The 17,211-nt window shown below is 37.0% G+C and overlaps 1 protein-coding gene, 1 long non-coding RNA gene and 1 pseudogene across 2 annotated transcripts; 1 reads left to right on the forward strand and 2 right to left on the reverse strand.

The window, feature by feature from the left end:
* Positions 1-994: 994 nt before the first annotated feature.
* LOC148210587 (leucine-rich repeat extensin-like protein 5 pseudogene) lies at positions 995-3,921 on the reverse strand (annotated as a pseudogene).
* A 6,566-nt stretch (positions 3,922-10,487) lies between these two features.
* SULTR3;5 (sulfate transporter 3;5) lies at positions 10,488-14,404 on the reverse strand. Its single transcript, XM_088124815.1, has 12 exons — positions 14,039-14,404; positions 13,763-13,970; positions 13,442-13,613; positions 13,125-13,190; positions 12,861-12,974; positions 12,091-12,207; positions 11,885-12,011; positions 11,520-11,806; positions 11,241-11,431; positions 11,051-11,133; positions 10,885-10,961; positions 10,488-10,805 (listed from the first exon to the last, which is right to left on the reverse strand). Exons 1-12 carry the CDS (start codon positions 14,352-14,354, stop codon positions 10,620-10,622), a joined length of 1,944 nt encoding a protein of 647 aa, XP_087980941.1. The 5' UTR covers positions 14,355-14,404; the 3' UTR covers positions 10,488-10,619.
* On the forward strand, positions 10,799-11,912 carry LOC148210588 (uncharacterized). Its single transcript, XR_015791263.1, has 2 exons — positions 10,799-10,999; positions 11,278-11,912. It is a non-coding gene; the product is annotated as an uncharacterized LOC148210588 (long non-coding RNA).
* Positions 14,405-17,211: the final 2,807 nt, after the last annotated feature.

The following is a 17,211-nucleotide window of genomic DNA, read 5'->3' on the forward strand; positions in this document are numbered from 1 at the left end:
ACGTCCCATTTTTGTTGTATAAAAAAAATTATGTCTAAGGACAAATAATTTTCTTCTACGAAAAATGAAAGGACAAATAATTTAATAAAGGGCGTCTGAATTTAATCTCAAAATAATTGAGAAACTTATAAATAAAATATTTTAAAATTTTAAAATTAAAATAAAGTCGAAGTAAGTTTTGCAATTATTGCAACCCTTCCGACTGTTGGGTTGCAATCAAATCTCCAAAAAGAATCTCATATCTTTGAATGGAAAAAAAAAATGATTAATTTATGAGTCAAATAATGTCTCCCACAGCAGTCAAAAATTAAAACACATGAGATTAAAGTTCATAGAAACGATTAATAATAAAAGAATTTTGAAACCAACTTCAACATAACATAGTTCCGAGATAGATTCAAAATGTTATTAATTCGAATTCCGATCTCCATTCTAAAAACGAGAATTTTGGAAGAAAGAAAAAAATCATTAGGGTTAGGTCGATTTGAGATGAGCCATTCAGATTCAGCTCCATGTTACTGGGGATCAGTGGCCAGACCTCGGTCATAGATTTAGAAATATAAATTTCAGCCATTATATATATAATATATATATATTTCAACTTGTAAAATCATAAATGGATTAATTAATTAATTTCGTGATTCGTCATAATCTGGACGTCCGCCGATCACGTTGTCGTGTGTTTTTTCCCTTTCCTGTACAAGATTCTGTCTTCTGCTTTTTGACTAATTTTTTCAAAACCTCACAGCTATGGAAATTCATCTCTGAATTAAGCCTTTTATTTTTCTTTCCCCTTTTCTAAAAATGTTGACTTACGTTGACCAAATTCGGACTCTCGTTTGAGTCTACGAAATCTGGAAACAAAAAGATTGTTGTCTAAATCTACCGTCGCTCAATTCCAGACCAAAAGCAAAACCACAAAAATCCAAAATCCAAAAGGAATACTAAATATGATATAATAGGAATCAGATGATGATAAAAATAATAAAACAACTGAAAAACCAAAGAGCGGCAGATAAAACTGCAGCTTTTTGATGAATTTATAGCCCTGGAAATTATGGCGTTCCTCTCTATACAATACATTTCCGCTCTGAAATCACATAACAGCCATAAAATTGCCCTGCAAAATCTACTCATTTTTATTGCAGAGACTAAAAAAGACTCATATCAAATGTAAAAAGGCAATATAGAAGGCAAGGATTTAAGCTTCCTTGCTTTTTTTTTTCCCTCTCTCTGTTTTTTTAACATATGATGGAATTTTTTTCTTGTTCTTAAATCTTAGCTCGAATTAGTTTATTCTTTCTCTCTGGGCGATGAGGACCAGAGGGAGAAGAATTAACTAGAAATGAAGCTCAAAAGGGGAAATTGCAGGTGGTGTTGCAGTCATCGAGAAATTTTTTTTAGAATTTGGGTGTCGGCCGGAAAAGATAATAAATAATTAATAGAAGGGTGGGGGTGGAGGAGAAGCATAGGGAACTCCGTAGATTGGTGGCAGTGGCCCTCCGTATGCCGGAGTTGGAGGCGGCGGTGGGCTTTGGTAGACCACGGGAGGTGGGGGCGACGGCGGCGGCGGCGGATGGACACTAACCGGAGGTGGTGAAGGTGAGGGAGGAGATTGGTAATGCAATGGCGGTGGTGGGGAATTATATTGAATCGGAGATGGTGGTGTTGGAGGTTGTAAGGGCGACGGCGGAGGCGGCGGTTCGGAATATTGAACATCCGGTGAGGGAGGCGGTGGAGGTTGTATGCACGGAAGAGGGAGTGGTGTTGGCGATGTGTAGACTGGGGGAGGCGGAGAATGAAGAAGTGGCGGCGGCGGCGCCGATGGAGGAAGTGGTGGGTATGGGGATCGTGGACAGTACACCGGAGGTTGTGAAGATGGTGGCGATGGGAAAGTAGGGAAAAGTGGTGGAGGCGGAGTGTTAACTGAGAATGGCGGTGCCGGCGGGAATGTTGCAGGAGGTGAAGGCTGAGCCGGGGGAGTGTGACCTTGCGGCGGCGATGAAGGTGAGGGCTCGGACGCCGAAGGTGGAGCCGGCGGAATGTGGCCTTGTGGCGGCGATGAAGGTGAGGGCTCGGACGCTGAAGGTGGAGCCGGCGGAGTATGACCTTGTGGCGGCGACGAAGGCTGTGACGGCGGAGTGTGACCTTGAGGCGGCGATGATGGTGACGGCGCCGATGGAGAGGGCAATGCCGGCGGTGTAAGACCTTGAGGCGGCGACGGAGGTGATGGAACAGACGGCGTGGGTAATACCGGCGGAGCATGACCTTGCGGCGGCGAGGAAGGCGACGGCGCCGGCAGAGAGGGAAGATGGGGTGGAGTTGGAGGGGATGAAGGGGTTGTAGATGTAGACGGCGGTGAAGGAGGCGATGTCGGAGAAGAAACTAGCGGCGGTGATGGCGGCTGAGAAGTAGAGGGTGGAGAGGGGGACAAAGGCGGTGCCAGCGGCGATTGTGGCGGCAGAGGAGGAAAATGGGGCGAAAACGGTGGAGCTGGCGGTGAATTGCGAGAATGAGACGGCGCCGGTGAAGGAGGCGACGAGGGGGAAACAACCGGCCGAGGCGCCGGCGAAATCACTGGAGGCGAGGTCACCGGTGGAGTTGGAGAAGGGGAAACGGAAGAAGAAATGCATTTAAACGCATTACAATCCACAGGCTTCGACAAAAACGAATTACATTGTCCACTAGGCCGCTGCTCCGGCCTTCCGGGCAAACAATTTCTCCGTTCATCCGAATCCGGAACCCCCAAACACGCCGGCGGTTCACCGGTGAAGAAATTATTCGAGAACGTAAAGTTCTGGAGCTTAGGCAAATCACAGATACTCTCCGGAATCTTCCCAGAAAGAAAATTATTAGCCACATTGAGTTGCTCCAAACTCACCAGTCCCCCAAATGTCTCCGGCAACGGACCCACCAATTTATTGGAACTGACATCGAACACCGTCAAGTTCTTCAACGACCCAATTCCCCGCGGCAAGCAAGAGTTAAGCCCGTTATTCATCAAAATAATCTCATTCAGCCTCGTCATATTGCCCAAGCTGGCCGGCAAACACCCGTGGAACTTGTTATTGGCGAGGACGATGACCGACACCGGCGAGTTCCCGAAATTATCCGGCAGCTCGAATCTGAACCTGTTGTGGTTAATAAAAATAGCGTCCAAATCTTTGTCGAACAGTTCTCTGGGTACACCGCCTTCAAATTCGTTAAATCTCAGATCCAAAAACTTGAGCGTCGGAAGCTTGAGGACCACGTCGGGAAACTTGCCGGCGAACCGATTGTTGCTGAGATCCAACTCGTAGAGCAGCTTGAGGCGGTCAAATTTGTGGGGCACAGTGCCGCAGAATCTGTTGGAGTTGATGTGGAACAATGCGAGATCCGTCAGAAGACCGAGCTCCTCCGGGAGGTATCCGGCAATGTCGCCGTGGTTGAGATCGATGCCGGCGACGGTACGGATGGTAGGATCGTCCAATGCGGGCGCACAGTAAACGCCGGTGTAGGTGCAGACATCGGATCCGACCCAATCAGCGGTTTGATTTAGGGGGTCGGACAAAATGGCGAGTTTCCAAGCCTGAAGCGCAATGTAAGCATCTCTGATTCTTTGGTTTTCGAAGCGCAGAGAGGGGTCCACCGTGACTTCTTCGCCGCGGTCACCGAACTCGTCTCTGTAGTACAGAAGCTGGCGCTGCCGGATGTAGAGAGCTTCGGCGTCGGAGAGGCTGCCATGGCCGACGGCGGCGGCGGCGAGGCGGAGGAAGGCGGGAAGAAGGAGGAGGAGTGAAAGGTCGAAAATGGGGCTGATCTTCATGTCGAATGAGGCATCTGAATGCCAAAAAATGTGGGTGTGAAGAAGAAGAGAGTGAAGAGAGTGGGAATTTTAGTAGGGATGAGAGGGAAATAATGCAGTCCCAGCGCCATGGCCAGCTATTTAACAGCTCAAAGCCCCACCAGATTCTGTTCACTGTTTCTTTGCCTCTCTTATTACTTCTTAATTATATCATTATATTATAACTTCAATGGTAAACTCAATGGTAAAATCGTACCAAAGCCATTATGACTTAATGGTAATTGACACGAATAACTGTCATGATTTTTTTATAATAAATATTCAAAATCTTAAATTTTGTCCATAAATTTTTATTAAATTCTGTGTGTTTTCTCTATACATTATTGGTCATGATATGTTGTGACATATAAATAAATAATAGCTTAAAGTGCATTATATTTCCTCTAAGAAAAGACTCTATCCCATTTACAGTAACTTAGATGTGCATTTTCAAGGTAGGAATTTAATATACAACTTAATAACGGTTGGTGGATCAAATTAATTAAAAGTTTAAAAAGTAAAAATGGACAGTAGAGGGTAGATACAAATTCAATAGGGAATAAATAATTCCACATCTACTATTGTAGTTTTTTTTTTTTTTACTGGAAAAAGAGATATAAATAAAATTTTCAAAACTTTAGGAGTGAGAGAAAATTTTTTTATAAGACTTTATGAACCAAGACCGGATCTAAAATTTTATTATTAAGTTTGATGGAGATGCATTGTGGTACCATCAACTTTTAAGATGGTATTAAGATGTATTAATATTTATTTTAACTACGTTTGAATATACTTTTACATGTTTGAGTTAATTATATAGTTTAAAATTTAATTTTCATTAAATAAAATATAAAACTTGAATAAAATGGTAAAATTCATGCCCTCATTATGTTGAGTTGCTATTTCATTGAAACTTGCTATGGATTAAATTTGTGGTAGGACTAAACGTCTTTTTAACTTGATATTTTTATAGTTGATTATGGAGGTTTTGTTAATTATTGGACAAGTTTTGAACCTACTTTTTTGGAATATTTATTTAAATTTTAATTTAATTGAATAAAAGGAAAACCTAAAATTTAGGATTGTCTGAAATAATTGCATGAAATTTATAAGGCTTTTGTCAGGAAATATGGGGCATGACTTTGTTGTGTGCAAATTAAAATCATAGTCCCCTTTTTAAAACGCTAGCTACTGGCCATACAATAACTTATAGCCGCTGTGGTAGAATGTCGAAAAATTTGCCATTTGAATTCATCGTCATGAGATACTCTTATGATCCTGAGTTTAATTTCTATTTAATCTCTAAATTTCAAACGCTTACATTTTTATCTCTAAATCTTTTAGTTTAGTTTGTATTTGGTTAAATGTTACCCTAGAATCTTTTAATTTTGAGTTTAGTTTCTCAATGTCCATCCATCACATTGAAAGATGGTATAAAAATAAATATTTTCACCGTATAAGCATATAAATAATATCAATTAATATTAAATAGATCCATCAACTTTTGAGTCAGTATTTTGGACTAATGATTATGTTGACATATCGTATTAGACACTAAAAATGAGCCATAGTGAAAATTCATAGATAAAAGTGTTAATATTTTAAAATTTATGGATCAAATGAAAAAATCAAATTTAAAATTTATGAGTAAAGGTGTAACATCTTGAAATCTAGAGACCAAATAAAACCAAACCTATAATTTAGGGATGAAATAAAAATTAAAACTAAAATCTATAGATAAACCTAAAAAATACGTGTGTAACATTTTGTAATTTATGAACTAAATGGAAATTAAAGTGCAAACATTTTGTAACGTCCTTCAGAGATTTATATATTTTTTTTTCTGTTTTCTTTCTTTCAGGCACAGCACATCACTGTTGTCGGTGCTGCCGAAATTCGGCGGAAGTTTAACCGAGAATGCCGGTAGCTGATTTCCATTCGTCAGACAATCTGTCGAAAAGTATCGTTCATTTATTTAATCAATAATTAAGAACCAATATTAACTAAAGTTAGAACTGTTTTACTTTTTTTTGGTAATAATCATATTGATGGGACTATATAAACTATTCCGTTCCTTTTATCTATTGAAAGACAATAGACTTGCTCATTCATAATTTAACACAATATTTCAAGTAAGTAATTTTGAACTCTAATTCAAATTAAATACATGAATAATATGTCTCAATGCTAATTAATCGATCATTTGAACATGCCACATAAAACGTGATTTGCCAATTATTATTCTATTTTCATGTTTTTTGCATTTTGAAAAACATTGGCACTGCTGGATCAAATGGGATTTGGGTGGGGTTCATATACCACAATGGCTTGAAAATTAATCTCAAAATTTTAGTTTTGTTGACATCTTCAATTATTTTGTCCAAATGACATGTTTTCATGTTCAACTTTGTTAATAAAAAATAACTTAATACCTACTATTGAGGTAGCCTGTTGCCTTCAAAAGTTCAAAGATTAATACCTTATATCCTAAATTTCAAGAGCCGTATCTCATACCTTAGACACAACTAAAGTCAAGTTGAAGTATTCATATAATTAAAATTAAACCGCTCTCAATCGTTTTCTGGCTATGTAAAACCTATGCCTTGATTCCTGTAGCAATATAGGATAACTACCAAGTGGGGCCCACATCACGATAGTATAAATATAGAAACAAGTTTCGTAGGTACATCTATATTTTGATTGCTCGTCTAGATATCTCCTCGAATTATACTAACTTGAGCGATGTTTTCTCTAATTTGTAGGTTTTGCACTCGTCTAGGACGTTCGATTTTCCATGCTACAGCACCCACTTTTTTAATAACAAAAAATTGAGCCAAGAAATTATGGAACTAAGAAAAATCAATTCTTCAAATAAATAAGGTGAAGGTTAAAATTAAAAATAGCCCAAGAACCATTGTATATAATTAGAAAAGAAAGACAGTAAAAAAGTAATCACCACTAGTCATTCAAAATTAAATGAACTGATAAAATTCAACGAATTATAATTTGTTGGCAAGAAATAGGAAAAAGAAAAAGGAAGAAGGAAAAGAGGCAAATGGGGGAGAGTGACTTGTGAAAGTGCCACATGTCAACGTCAGAGAAGGGTGTCAGAGTTAATGAACTGCTGTCACCGTATCGAAATTATTGCTTTTTATTATTAAATTGATCTTCACTCCAATTTTCTAAACCGTCCCGCCAGGTTGCCGTTTGATACTTTAGCTTCAGAGAGAGAGCGCGTGTGTTTCACTTTCTTAGGGACTGCCACTGCCACTGCCACTGCATGTACATGTAGGAGTTAGGGGCATTTATGTCCTCACGCCTTAATTAACATCACCATCCCATTCTCATGCCATAAAACAAAAGACATACCATGCCCATGCCCATGCCATACAATCAGTCGCTCGCCCGCTTTTTGGTAGATCCGAAAGGTGGGTCCCACATCATTAAAGCGATTTCCGAAAAAGTAAAAAAGAAAAAATAAATCCGTACAAGGGGACCCACGCGTCAATTCCTGCCCCTCACGGACCAACACGTAGTACGCGCTCCGTAAGCCATGCTCGGCCCAAATCCCTAAATGGGCCAGCCAATTGGGCTCATTCCAACTCCTTTCAATGAAATCTCAACTACAGTAGTACAGTCTACACTACCTCCCTCCCCTCTTTTTAAGTTCTCTCATAAATAAGTATTTATTTTCAAAAATCACCTTTTAAATAATATTTTTTTTTTCATTTCTGTCTTCTGTCCAAAAATTAAAGGTCGACGCACCGACAAATTGCAACAGTGACAAGAGTTGACATAAAGCAGGTCGTACCAAATGTTAAATTCAACTAAACTACACAACAACTCGACGGCCAAGAACAACTACAGTAGAGCGGTTTATGTATGAATGTCTCCCGGTGGACTTTCTTCTTTCTTTTACAAAAGATGAAGATTATTATCTCTCGTTGAAGAGGTTTTTTGTGCCAAAGCCATTTATAAGCCCTCAAGTAGGTAACTTCGAAAGAGGGAAGAGATTTTCAAGTACGGGAAACTGACTCCGATGTCGCTACAAGCCCATGGTGGAGCACTCTTATTTGTCCAATTCTGTCTTACCACTCCTCAAAAAGTCCATCTTGTAGTCGATTCGATCGAGCCTTTTTAAGATATGTTCTATTTCATTGGCTAGTCGGGGCCGTGTAGCTAAATCCAACCAACCGCGTACTCATTTAGAGGATGCTGCTCGGGGAGAATGCTGCTTCGTTTGTCTTTTCTTATTTCTTATTCGATTTCGTGGATATTTGATTCTTCTATTCCTACTTCATTCGTTGATGCTCATGGTTAAGTTGGTATCGTCCATTATGATTTTATTTTGTGGTGGTCCAGCTTGGTTCCGGGAAAAAATAAGTATTTGGTTGGAAAAAAAAATAAAGGATACTTTGTTTACCCACCTTAAACACCTTTTATAATTCTAGAAAAAACTATTTGTTATATATAAAGTCTTTAACATTTGTAAATCTTGTAATGTGGACAAAACTAAAGTATTTGGTCGAAAAAATATCTTCATTCATAAAAATTGTTCTACTTCATCTATAACGATGGTAGTATATAATTAAAAATATAACTTGTCAAGACAATTATCTCTAAAACACCCAAATATCATGGTGTCAGGATTATTAAAGGTTGAGGACTCAATTCTCACTGCTAGAGCTAGTTCTTCTAATTCCTATCTTTGGAAAGGTATTATTTGGGGTCGTGATCTGCTTGCAAATGGTCTTCGGATAAGAATTGACAATGGTTTAACAACAAATTTCTTTAAGGATAAGTGGGTACCTCGGGAAAGCTCCGACTTCTTCGCACTCACCCAATGTGGATTTTATGGTTTCTGACTTCATCACCTGTTTAAGCAGTGGGATATTAGGAAACTGAGGAGTTTGGTTATGCTATTCCTTCTGTTCCTATTAGCTGCACTTAAAAAAGGAACCTACACTGTCCGGAGTGGTTACAAACTAGGTATGAACATTAGATTCTCCACCCCTCAGTTAATGAAAATAGAATTGGGCAGTGGTGGAATTCCGTTTGGAAGCTTAAAGTTCCACCAAAAGTTAAGATGTTTTTGTGGAGAGTATTCAACGACTGTGTGCCTTCTATGAGAAATCTTATTAAGAGAGGGATTGATCCAAACCCAAATTGTCTAGTATGTGGGAAGCAAATTGAAACAACTGACCATGCTCTTTTTAAATGCAAAAGAGCAAAGGAGGTTTGGAATATTTTGTTACCTCAAGCTTTCCCGCAATGTGATTTTAATAATTCCGTTCAAGATGGATTGTTGTATCTGGTGGAGTCGCTCTCTACTCCAGACTTTGATTTGGTTGGAGTTGGTGTTTGGGCAATCTGGAATGATCGAAATGCAATTAGAATGCAAAGACAAATTCCAGACGCTAAGATTAGGAGCGATTGGATCCTTACCTATGTGAGAGATTTTCAGGTCCGTGATGTCCCTTCTCTCGGTGATTTTCGGATTCAGGAGGATGCAAGTTCAAATGATCGGACTATTGAGAATTACTGGTCGCCTCCTCCGGCTGGTTGGATTAAAATAAACGTGGACGCAGCATGCAAGAAACATCAATTTAGAACTGGAATTGGGATTGTTTGCAGAAATGAAAAGGGGCAAATTTTGGCAGCAGCATCTCATGATCCGCTAATGGCAGAATCTCTTGCTCTCTTTGATGGCTGACCGTCTGAATATCCAACAAGTACAGTTTGAATCAGATTCTTTGCCATTGATCAATCTGCTCACTGAGGATCCTATTTCTTGGTGCGGTTCCAATGTCTGGTTAGAGGATATACGTATATTGGCGAGGAATTTCATTGATTTCAATTTTTTGCATGTCCGTCGGTCAAAGGCAGCCCACAGGTTTTGATAATCCCTGTTTTTGGGGTTCTGATTTTCCTGAATGGTTAATGGATGTAACCACTCAGTATCGATTATGTTTCAATAGCCATAATGGCTTTGGTTGAGTTTCAATAAAGTTTCTTTTACCCTTAAAAAAAAAAGAAACAATTATCTCTCACCGTTCAAATTCCTACTCCCACGTCTTGTACTCAAAATATTACTTATACGTTTTAGATATTATAATTAAAATTGGTCAGTTATAACCTAATTAACCTATAATCTATATCTTATTTATTAATTAAAATAATTTTGTTAAATATTCATGATCCATTTCCATATTTTTTTTCAAGATTTCTATCAATGTTCACAATTTAATTTTTCTCGAAATATAGCTCGACAATTCTGTAAAATTCGCACCTCTATATTTTCATACATTTCAAACCATGCTTCTGTTCGCTTCTCAAATGGTTTCCTAGTTCCGAAAAAATCTTTGTTAGATTGATCGAAGAGTTTTGGTGATGATTTTTGTAATTTCTAGTTTGACTTCATTCCTAAGTTTAGAGTTCTTGTACTTGGCTTGTTTTGTGATTTGGTTGAAGTATTTTCATGCTTTGGTTTGGACATTTTTATGATTTGATTTTTGAGTGTCTGTCGGTTGAATTTCTGCATGATTCATTGATTATGATGATATTGTCAAGAGTTTCTGGTGATGATTTATAGTTGGCTAATTCGTTGCTGACAACAAATTAAAGTAGAAAAATCCAAACAAAATCTAAAGAATGAACAAGCAAGTTTGGGAAGAGCAGAACAAATTATATATTTTTTGGCTTCGCCTCTTCGTATGGAAAAGTACAACAACAGAGGATCTTTCCTTTCAGTAACCCAAATTATAGCCTGAAGAATACCAGCACGAGTACCCGCTGGCTACATCACCGTCACATCTGAATTTCGATCACTTTCATCGGCTTCCTTCGTTTTATGAACCGTAACTCTGCAACTTTCTACTCCATCGTCAACTGATAAATAGATATTCTCTTTGCCGATGGTTTCTGTGAAATGCGATGCTATCATCTTCTCCATCACTACAATTCTTGGGTTTATGATTCCCATCTGTTCGTCAAAATCCCACTCATTTTCAGTGCCCTTTTCCCCTTTGCATGTAAATTGAAATGGGGAGGTGGAATTTTACCTGAATTCCATTTGCTTGCAACGATCTGCGGACTTCGACTAGAGTTTCAATCCCTGTCATGTCGATGGATGTAACTCCTGCACAAACAACTCATTTGGTTCAACTTCTTTCCCAGGTAATTTTTATATTCCGACAACGAAAACAAAAGTTCACAGTAATTTATTACCGCTCAACTCCAGCAGTACATGTTGGACGGATCCCTTTTTGGGACCTGATGCGGCCTGCTCGTCCCGGATCCATCTGAAAATCCTATTGAGAAACACGCCAAATTGGACTGTTCAATCAAAGCCATCATAATTGCAGACAAACTGTTTGATAAAATGCCCGAATGAACTTTACTTTACATTACTCAGTACCTTTCCCTAATGTAATTGGCGTTGGCATAATAAACAGGGGAACCAAGTTGAAGAACAATAATTCCAGGGGCTTTCATGGCACCGGGATACTGCTCCACGTCTCTGTAAAAAGCGGAGTCTGGTATTTTCCCCAGCTTGCAAGTTGCTGGTCTAGCCATGTAAAGTAGTGCTCTCACCAAAGCAAGTCCCACCTGAAAAAACCATACTACAATCCCTTAATTTAGTTATGAGAAAATATCAGTTCTGAAATTCTTCCTTGTGACAAATTTTCTTACTTACCGAAAGCATGATTCCAATATCCATACTCAACAGGGCAACGCCCAAGAAAGCAGCCATGGCAATGCAGAAATCGAACTTGTCGACCTTAAAAAGATGATAGAATTCTTCATATTTGATAAGGCCAAACATGGCGGACATGATAATGGCGGAGAGAGCTACAAGAGGTGTGTAGCTGAAGAGAGGGGCCAGAAAAAGGAGGGTCAGAGCCATGAAGATCGCCATTACTACGTTGGACATTGCTGTCCTACACCCAGCGTTGAAGTTCACTGCAGTCTTTGAAAATGGCCCTGAAAAAAAAGTTAATTTCATTTGATTTGATCAAAATTTTGTATTTGATATTTTGTGATGGTGGTGTGTTTATTTACCAGTGGTTAAGTAGCAGGAAGTGAATGATCCCACGATGTTCATTAGGCCGTAGGCTACCATCTCTTTATTCCCATCGATTTGTTCATTTCTCTTTATTGCAAAGCTTCTGCCAATTGCTATTCCTTCCTGAGATTAGATCATGATGAAGCTTTATAAAATAGAAAGAAGAGGAAAATTGGAAGGGAAGTGAGAAGAGAGAATTTACAGCCAAAGCCACAAGGCCAGTGATGAGGGCAGCTTGTGCCACTGCTGGGAGATATTTAGAATCAAAGTTCAAGAAGTGAATAGAAAGAGGGTTTATTCCTTTGCTCAAGTGACCCACCTGTGGTGAAATCAAGTAAAAAAAACCAACGTAAGAGATGAGATTAATTAATAAGTTTAAGTATCTATTTTTATTAACTTATAATTTATATATCAAATTTTTATAGTACTCTTCGAATTTCCAAATTAGATGAATAATGTCTTAATCAATAAAACTATTGTCAAATTGGCTGAAACTTCTATTATGATTGCCAAATTAGTTGTCGTCAATTTAGATATATATTTTTGTATTTGTTGAACTAAAAAAAATAAATTGTGGCTAAAAAAGTAAGACCATAGAGATATATATCTTGAATTAAATTGAGATTTTAAAATGTCCAAATCCCAAAAAGACTACCAAATTAAACAATCAATATTCAAAATCTAAAAAAAAAAAAAAAGAGAGAAATCGGTTGAAGTTCAGAGAATAAAATAATAATAAAAAGAAAATTGCTTCATATGGTAATTTTATTCATACATTGCATGGTGGTGTCTAAAAAAGCAATTAAATAAGTTCCTAACAATTAGTTGCAAAGTTTAAGAATTGATATAAAGTTGGATAATTTTTTTAAGGGAAAAAAAAACACAATCTTAATTTTGAAATGGAAAAGTCAGATCTTGGCAAAATCCATAAATCGCGATTTTCATAAAAAGAAAAGAGGAAAGAAATGGTACAGTTAAGATTCCATGCTTTTCTCCATGGATGAAATATGCAAATAAACAGCCAATTATGACCGTCACCATCGGAGCCATCGCTGAGACCCAAAATAGCTTCGGCCTTCTGTCTCTCTGTAAGACAAACAAAATCCAATATTACTTATTGCTCACAATTAAAAGTAATAAATGTAAAAACAGATTTATTTTTTTGAAAATGTCAACTCTTTAATGGTCACAGTAAAATCAAATATTTTGGTTATTTTCACGTTACAGGCTGCTCACCAGAAACCTAGTAAACTGGAGAAAAATCAGGAACACGATGCCCACCACAGCACTCTCCCATCTCCACTGCAACAATCAAACATAACCAAACCACTCTTTATCTTTATTTTGGTGGGAACAAACTAAATTTTAAATTTCGTCTTTTCGATTCAAATCAATTTCATCACGAGTTGTCAATTTCTAAATGATAATGAGATAAGATTTGATCTTCATCGTTCAAAATCTGACATTTTTGTAAAAAATCTCTCTTTTTACATTCCTCCGTCTCTTTGCCAGAGTCAAGTATTTTCCAAAAAGAAAAAGTAGAAAAATGGAACCTCATGTCTAAGGCTGATAACTGCACGAAGCACGGAATAGACGTCGGTTTTTGAAGTGAAGCGTTTGAGTCCAAAAATGCCCTTCAATTGTTGCAGGCAAATGATCACCGCCGTCCCTCCCATGAACCCAACGATCGTCGAATGCGATAAGAAATCCACCAAAATCCCCAGCCTGTCCATCAAAATTCTAAATTAAGAACTGGGTTTTTCTCTTCTTCTTTGTGTGTGTGTGTGTGTGTGTGTGTGTGTGTGTGTGTGTGTGTGTGTGTGTGTGTGTGTGTGTGTGTGTGTGTGTGTGTGTGTGTGTGTGTGTGTGGTTACCTTAGAAATCCCAAGGCGAACTGAAAGATGCCAGTGATGAAGGTGGCGGTGAACACCAGGTGAAGATACAATGTGGGCTCTTTCTCCGGCGAAGCCACTGCTCCAATTGTATCCGCTATGAGCAACGAACACGCCGCCACGGTCCCCACCGCCAGATGCTTCGAACATCCAAACACCGCGTAAATCAACGGCGGAACAAAGCTTGAATCTGCACAAACACACAAATCATCATTCACATTTCACATCAATTGATTAAAATCTGCAGATTTTACTCACAAAGGCCGATGATCGGAGGGAGACTGGCGAGCTTGGCGTAGCTGATGCCTTGTGGGATGGCGAGGCTGGTGATGGTAATACCAGCCAGCAAATCGTATTTGAACATACTCAAGTTGTATTTTGGAAGCCATTCCAAAATGGGGACGAAATATTGAACACCCTTCTTCAGTTGCTGCCCAGGCCCATCTTCTTGAAATTGCTTGAACGGATCATCCGGAAAAAACGTCTCTTTCAGATCAGATTTCAGCCGAGTTACGAATGGCCTCGGCGCCGCGAAGCTAACATTATTATTATGCTCACCTTTCACCGAACCCATTGAACAAAAAACAGAGGTCTGAGTTTTTGAGGAGTGTTTGTTTTGTGTGTAATGGAATGATAATATATAAATAGGGGAGGGTAGATTATGGTAAATGGATAAGATAAATATGAATGAATCACCAAAAAGGAGAAACAAGAAAGGGTAAAAGTTGAGGGAGTGGATCTGAGTGTTAACTGCTTCTATTCAAACGGTAATTGCTCGTGTGAAAACTTTGGGGCTACCAAAAACAGGGTGTAGAAAATAACGGCGTTTGTTTGTGACAGTGTAGATGTTCTGGAGTAGAGGTTTTTTCTAATCTGGGAAAATTTGGGTTTCTGTGGTGATTAGTAGTTAAAATTAGAGTGCAAAATTAGGATTAGAGGAGGGAATTCGAGGCAAAAACAAGACCACATGACCTAATCCGACCAATCTCCACTGCAAAACTAACAAACATTAATTGGTCAATGCCATGCAAAATTAAAAAGAAAAAAAAAAGTCAATTTCAATTCCAATCTAATTGTTGTTTAGTTTAAAGTTTAAACACGATGTTATTAGAGTTACTCCAAACACACGCCCATTGGACATTTTAAAAGCAATAATCAAATGAGAGGGATTCTTAGGTTCATTTGGTAAGGTTTTTAATACAAAAACAATTCTTTTTGTGTGGAAAAATTGTTTGATTAATATTTTTTAACTATAGTATAATTTCGATGTGTTATATTTGTAAATTAATATGGAGATGAAATAGATGAACATACAAAATTAAAATATCTTTCTAAATACTTTATTTTAGTAAAGCAAACATAAAGTGTTGGGATTTAAACATTTGACTCAACATAAATGCTCGTATTTACCTCTTCCTAAATAATTTTTAAATTATAGTAATGGTTTCAAAAAAACTAATTCGTAAAAGAGTTTTATACCATTTTAGAAAATAGACCTAAACAACCCTTAGTATGGACCTTTCCTATTAATATTTAGCTTATCCCTGGAGGAATCTGCGATGGAGGTGAAGGTTCCAACTTTTCATCTTAATTGATGATATTTACTTAACCAATAGAGCTATGCTCATATAATCTTTTATTATGACAATTCGAAGAGTTAAAAAAAATTAATGAAGTTTAGAAGCTATTAGGTTGAAATTTCTAGAGAAAAATATTTATACTAATCTTTTATGGTCGGTCTCTTTCTCCCAAGATGTTAAGCGTTTTATATTTTCAAATGAATTTTGTTATTTATTATTTTTGCAATATAATGATCCAATTTGTATTAAAAAAAGGTTCGAGTTAAAATGATCAAACTTCACATAATTTTTAAATAAATTGATATAGTCTTCTATTAATAAATACAGACGTGGCAAGACAATATTACTAAACTTTTTATTTCCTTTTCTTTTCTAACACACGTCAAATCAAAATATTATAGTCACATTCATTTGAGACATTTCTTATTTGAAAGAGTGACATACATAATACATAATGGAACACGATCCTTAATTAATTTGGCAGATGTTTTTGTCATTGATGAATATAAAAAACTGAAAACCTAATTGATCATAAGGAAATGAGATTTAGAAGACAGAAAAAGTATGGAAGCAAAATGGCTTTTGAAATTTGAGTGCGTAAAGGGAAGAACATGAGCTTTTTTCAACAAAGCCTACAAATTAAACTAGGGGAGCTTAAATTGGCAGTGGGAGTGAGGAATTTTTAATTTCCCCTTTTATAATTAATTACTTAATTTGTTTTGTTATGTTGATTGTTGTCAAGGAAGAAAAATTGGATTTAAATACTTCCATCTTTAGGAAGGAGATAAAAGATGTGATTTTTAGTTGAGTTATTGTGTGCGTGCCTCTAGCTACCCACTATCTTGTGATTTTATATTAATTCTTTTTATGTTAATGGAAAATGAAATCAAATCATGAAAAAAAATATATGTATAATTAAGGTTTAGTATGTGATTTTATTGAATCCATTCTCAAATTTTTTTCCTGCTTAAAATTTCGTTAACCAGAGTTGATATATCTTTAAATTTATATTTAAATACGGGACCATGTCACTTGCTACGTACCTAACACAACTTCAATCTCCTTATCAGCGAGATTTGACCCACCGATTAATAGAATTTTAATTTAATGATACATTGACTTTATGTTAACAAATTTCAATTTCAATTTCTGTATGAAAACGCTTAATTGAGAATAATACATTGAGAGTAAAATTAAGAATTTTGGGAGAGTACTGGTTTGAGAAAAATTAATTATTGGTTGACCATTATTTGCTATATTTAACATAAATTTGAGAATGCCTATTTTAAAATTTGATACTCGGTTTAATATATGGGATTCAAGTGGATGTGTAATGAAAAAAAAAATCAATAACAAAAGACAAAAAAAAATGTTTTATTTGAAGAAGAAAATACAATAGTTGAGAGTTGAAGGATTATTCTAATGGTATGAGATTAAAAGAGATTTTAGATTGTACGCTTAGCCATATAGATTAAATTCTTGAGGTGAAGTGTAAAACACAAATTGGGTCAAATATATAATTGACTACCTTTTCAATAATAAATTAAAAACCATATTTGAATTCCTTCACAGAGGGACTCAACTGGAACATCTTCATTTGGGAACATTTTCCATGAGTAAATGTAAACACTTCTAAAACCCTAAACTTCAATTTGATTTTCCAACCCATTATTAATTGGGTAATTTTCATATTGGGACAATGAACATGGACCTAGCTATTATAGTAATAGCTTACAATTTGATATTATGTGCTGATTTTTGAACAACAACAAGAATATATCTAAATTCAAACACTATCTTTGTTGAGAACGAATTATTGGGTAACTTTTAAACATTTAGAAAGGTGTTGGA

The sequence above is a fragment of the Momordica charantia genome, assembly GCF_013281855.1.
Source record: "Momordica charantia cultivar OHB3-1 chromosome 6 unlocalized genomic scaffold, Mcharantia_2.0 BLBB01000006.1, whole genome shotgun sequence".
NCBI lineage: Eukaryota > Viridiplantae > Streptophyta > Magnoliopsida > Cucurbitales > Cucurbitaceae > Momordica > Momordica charantia.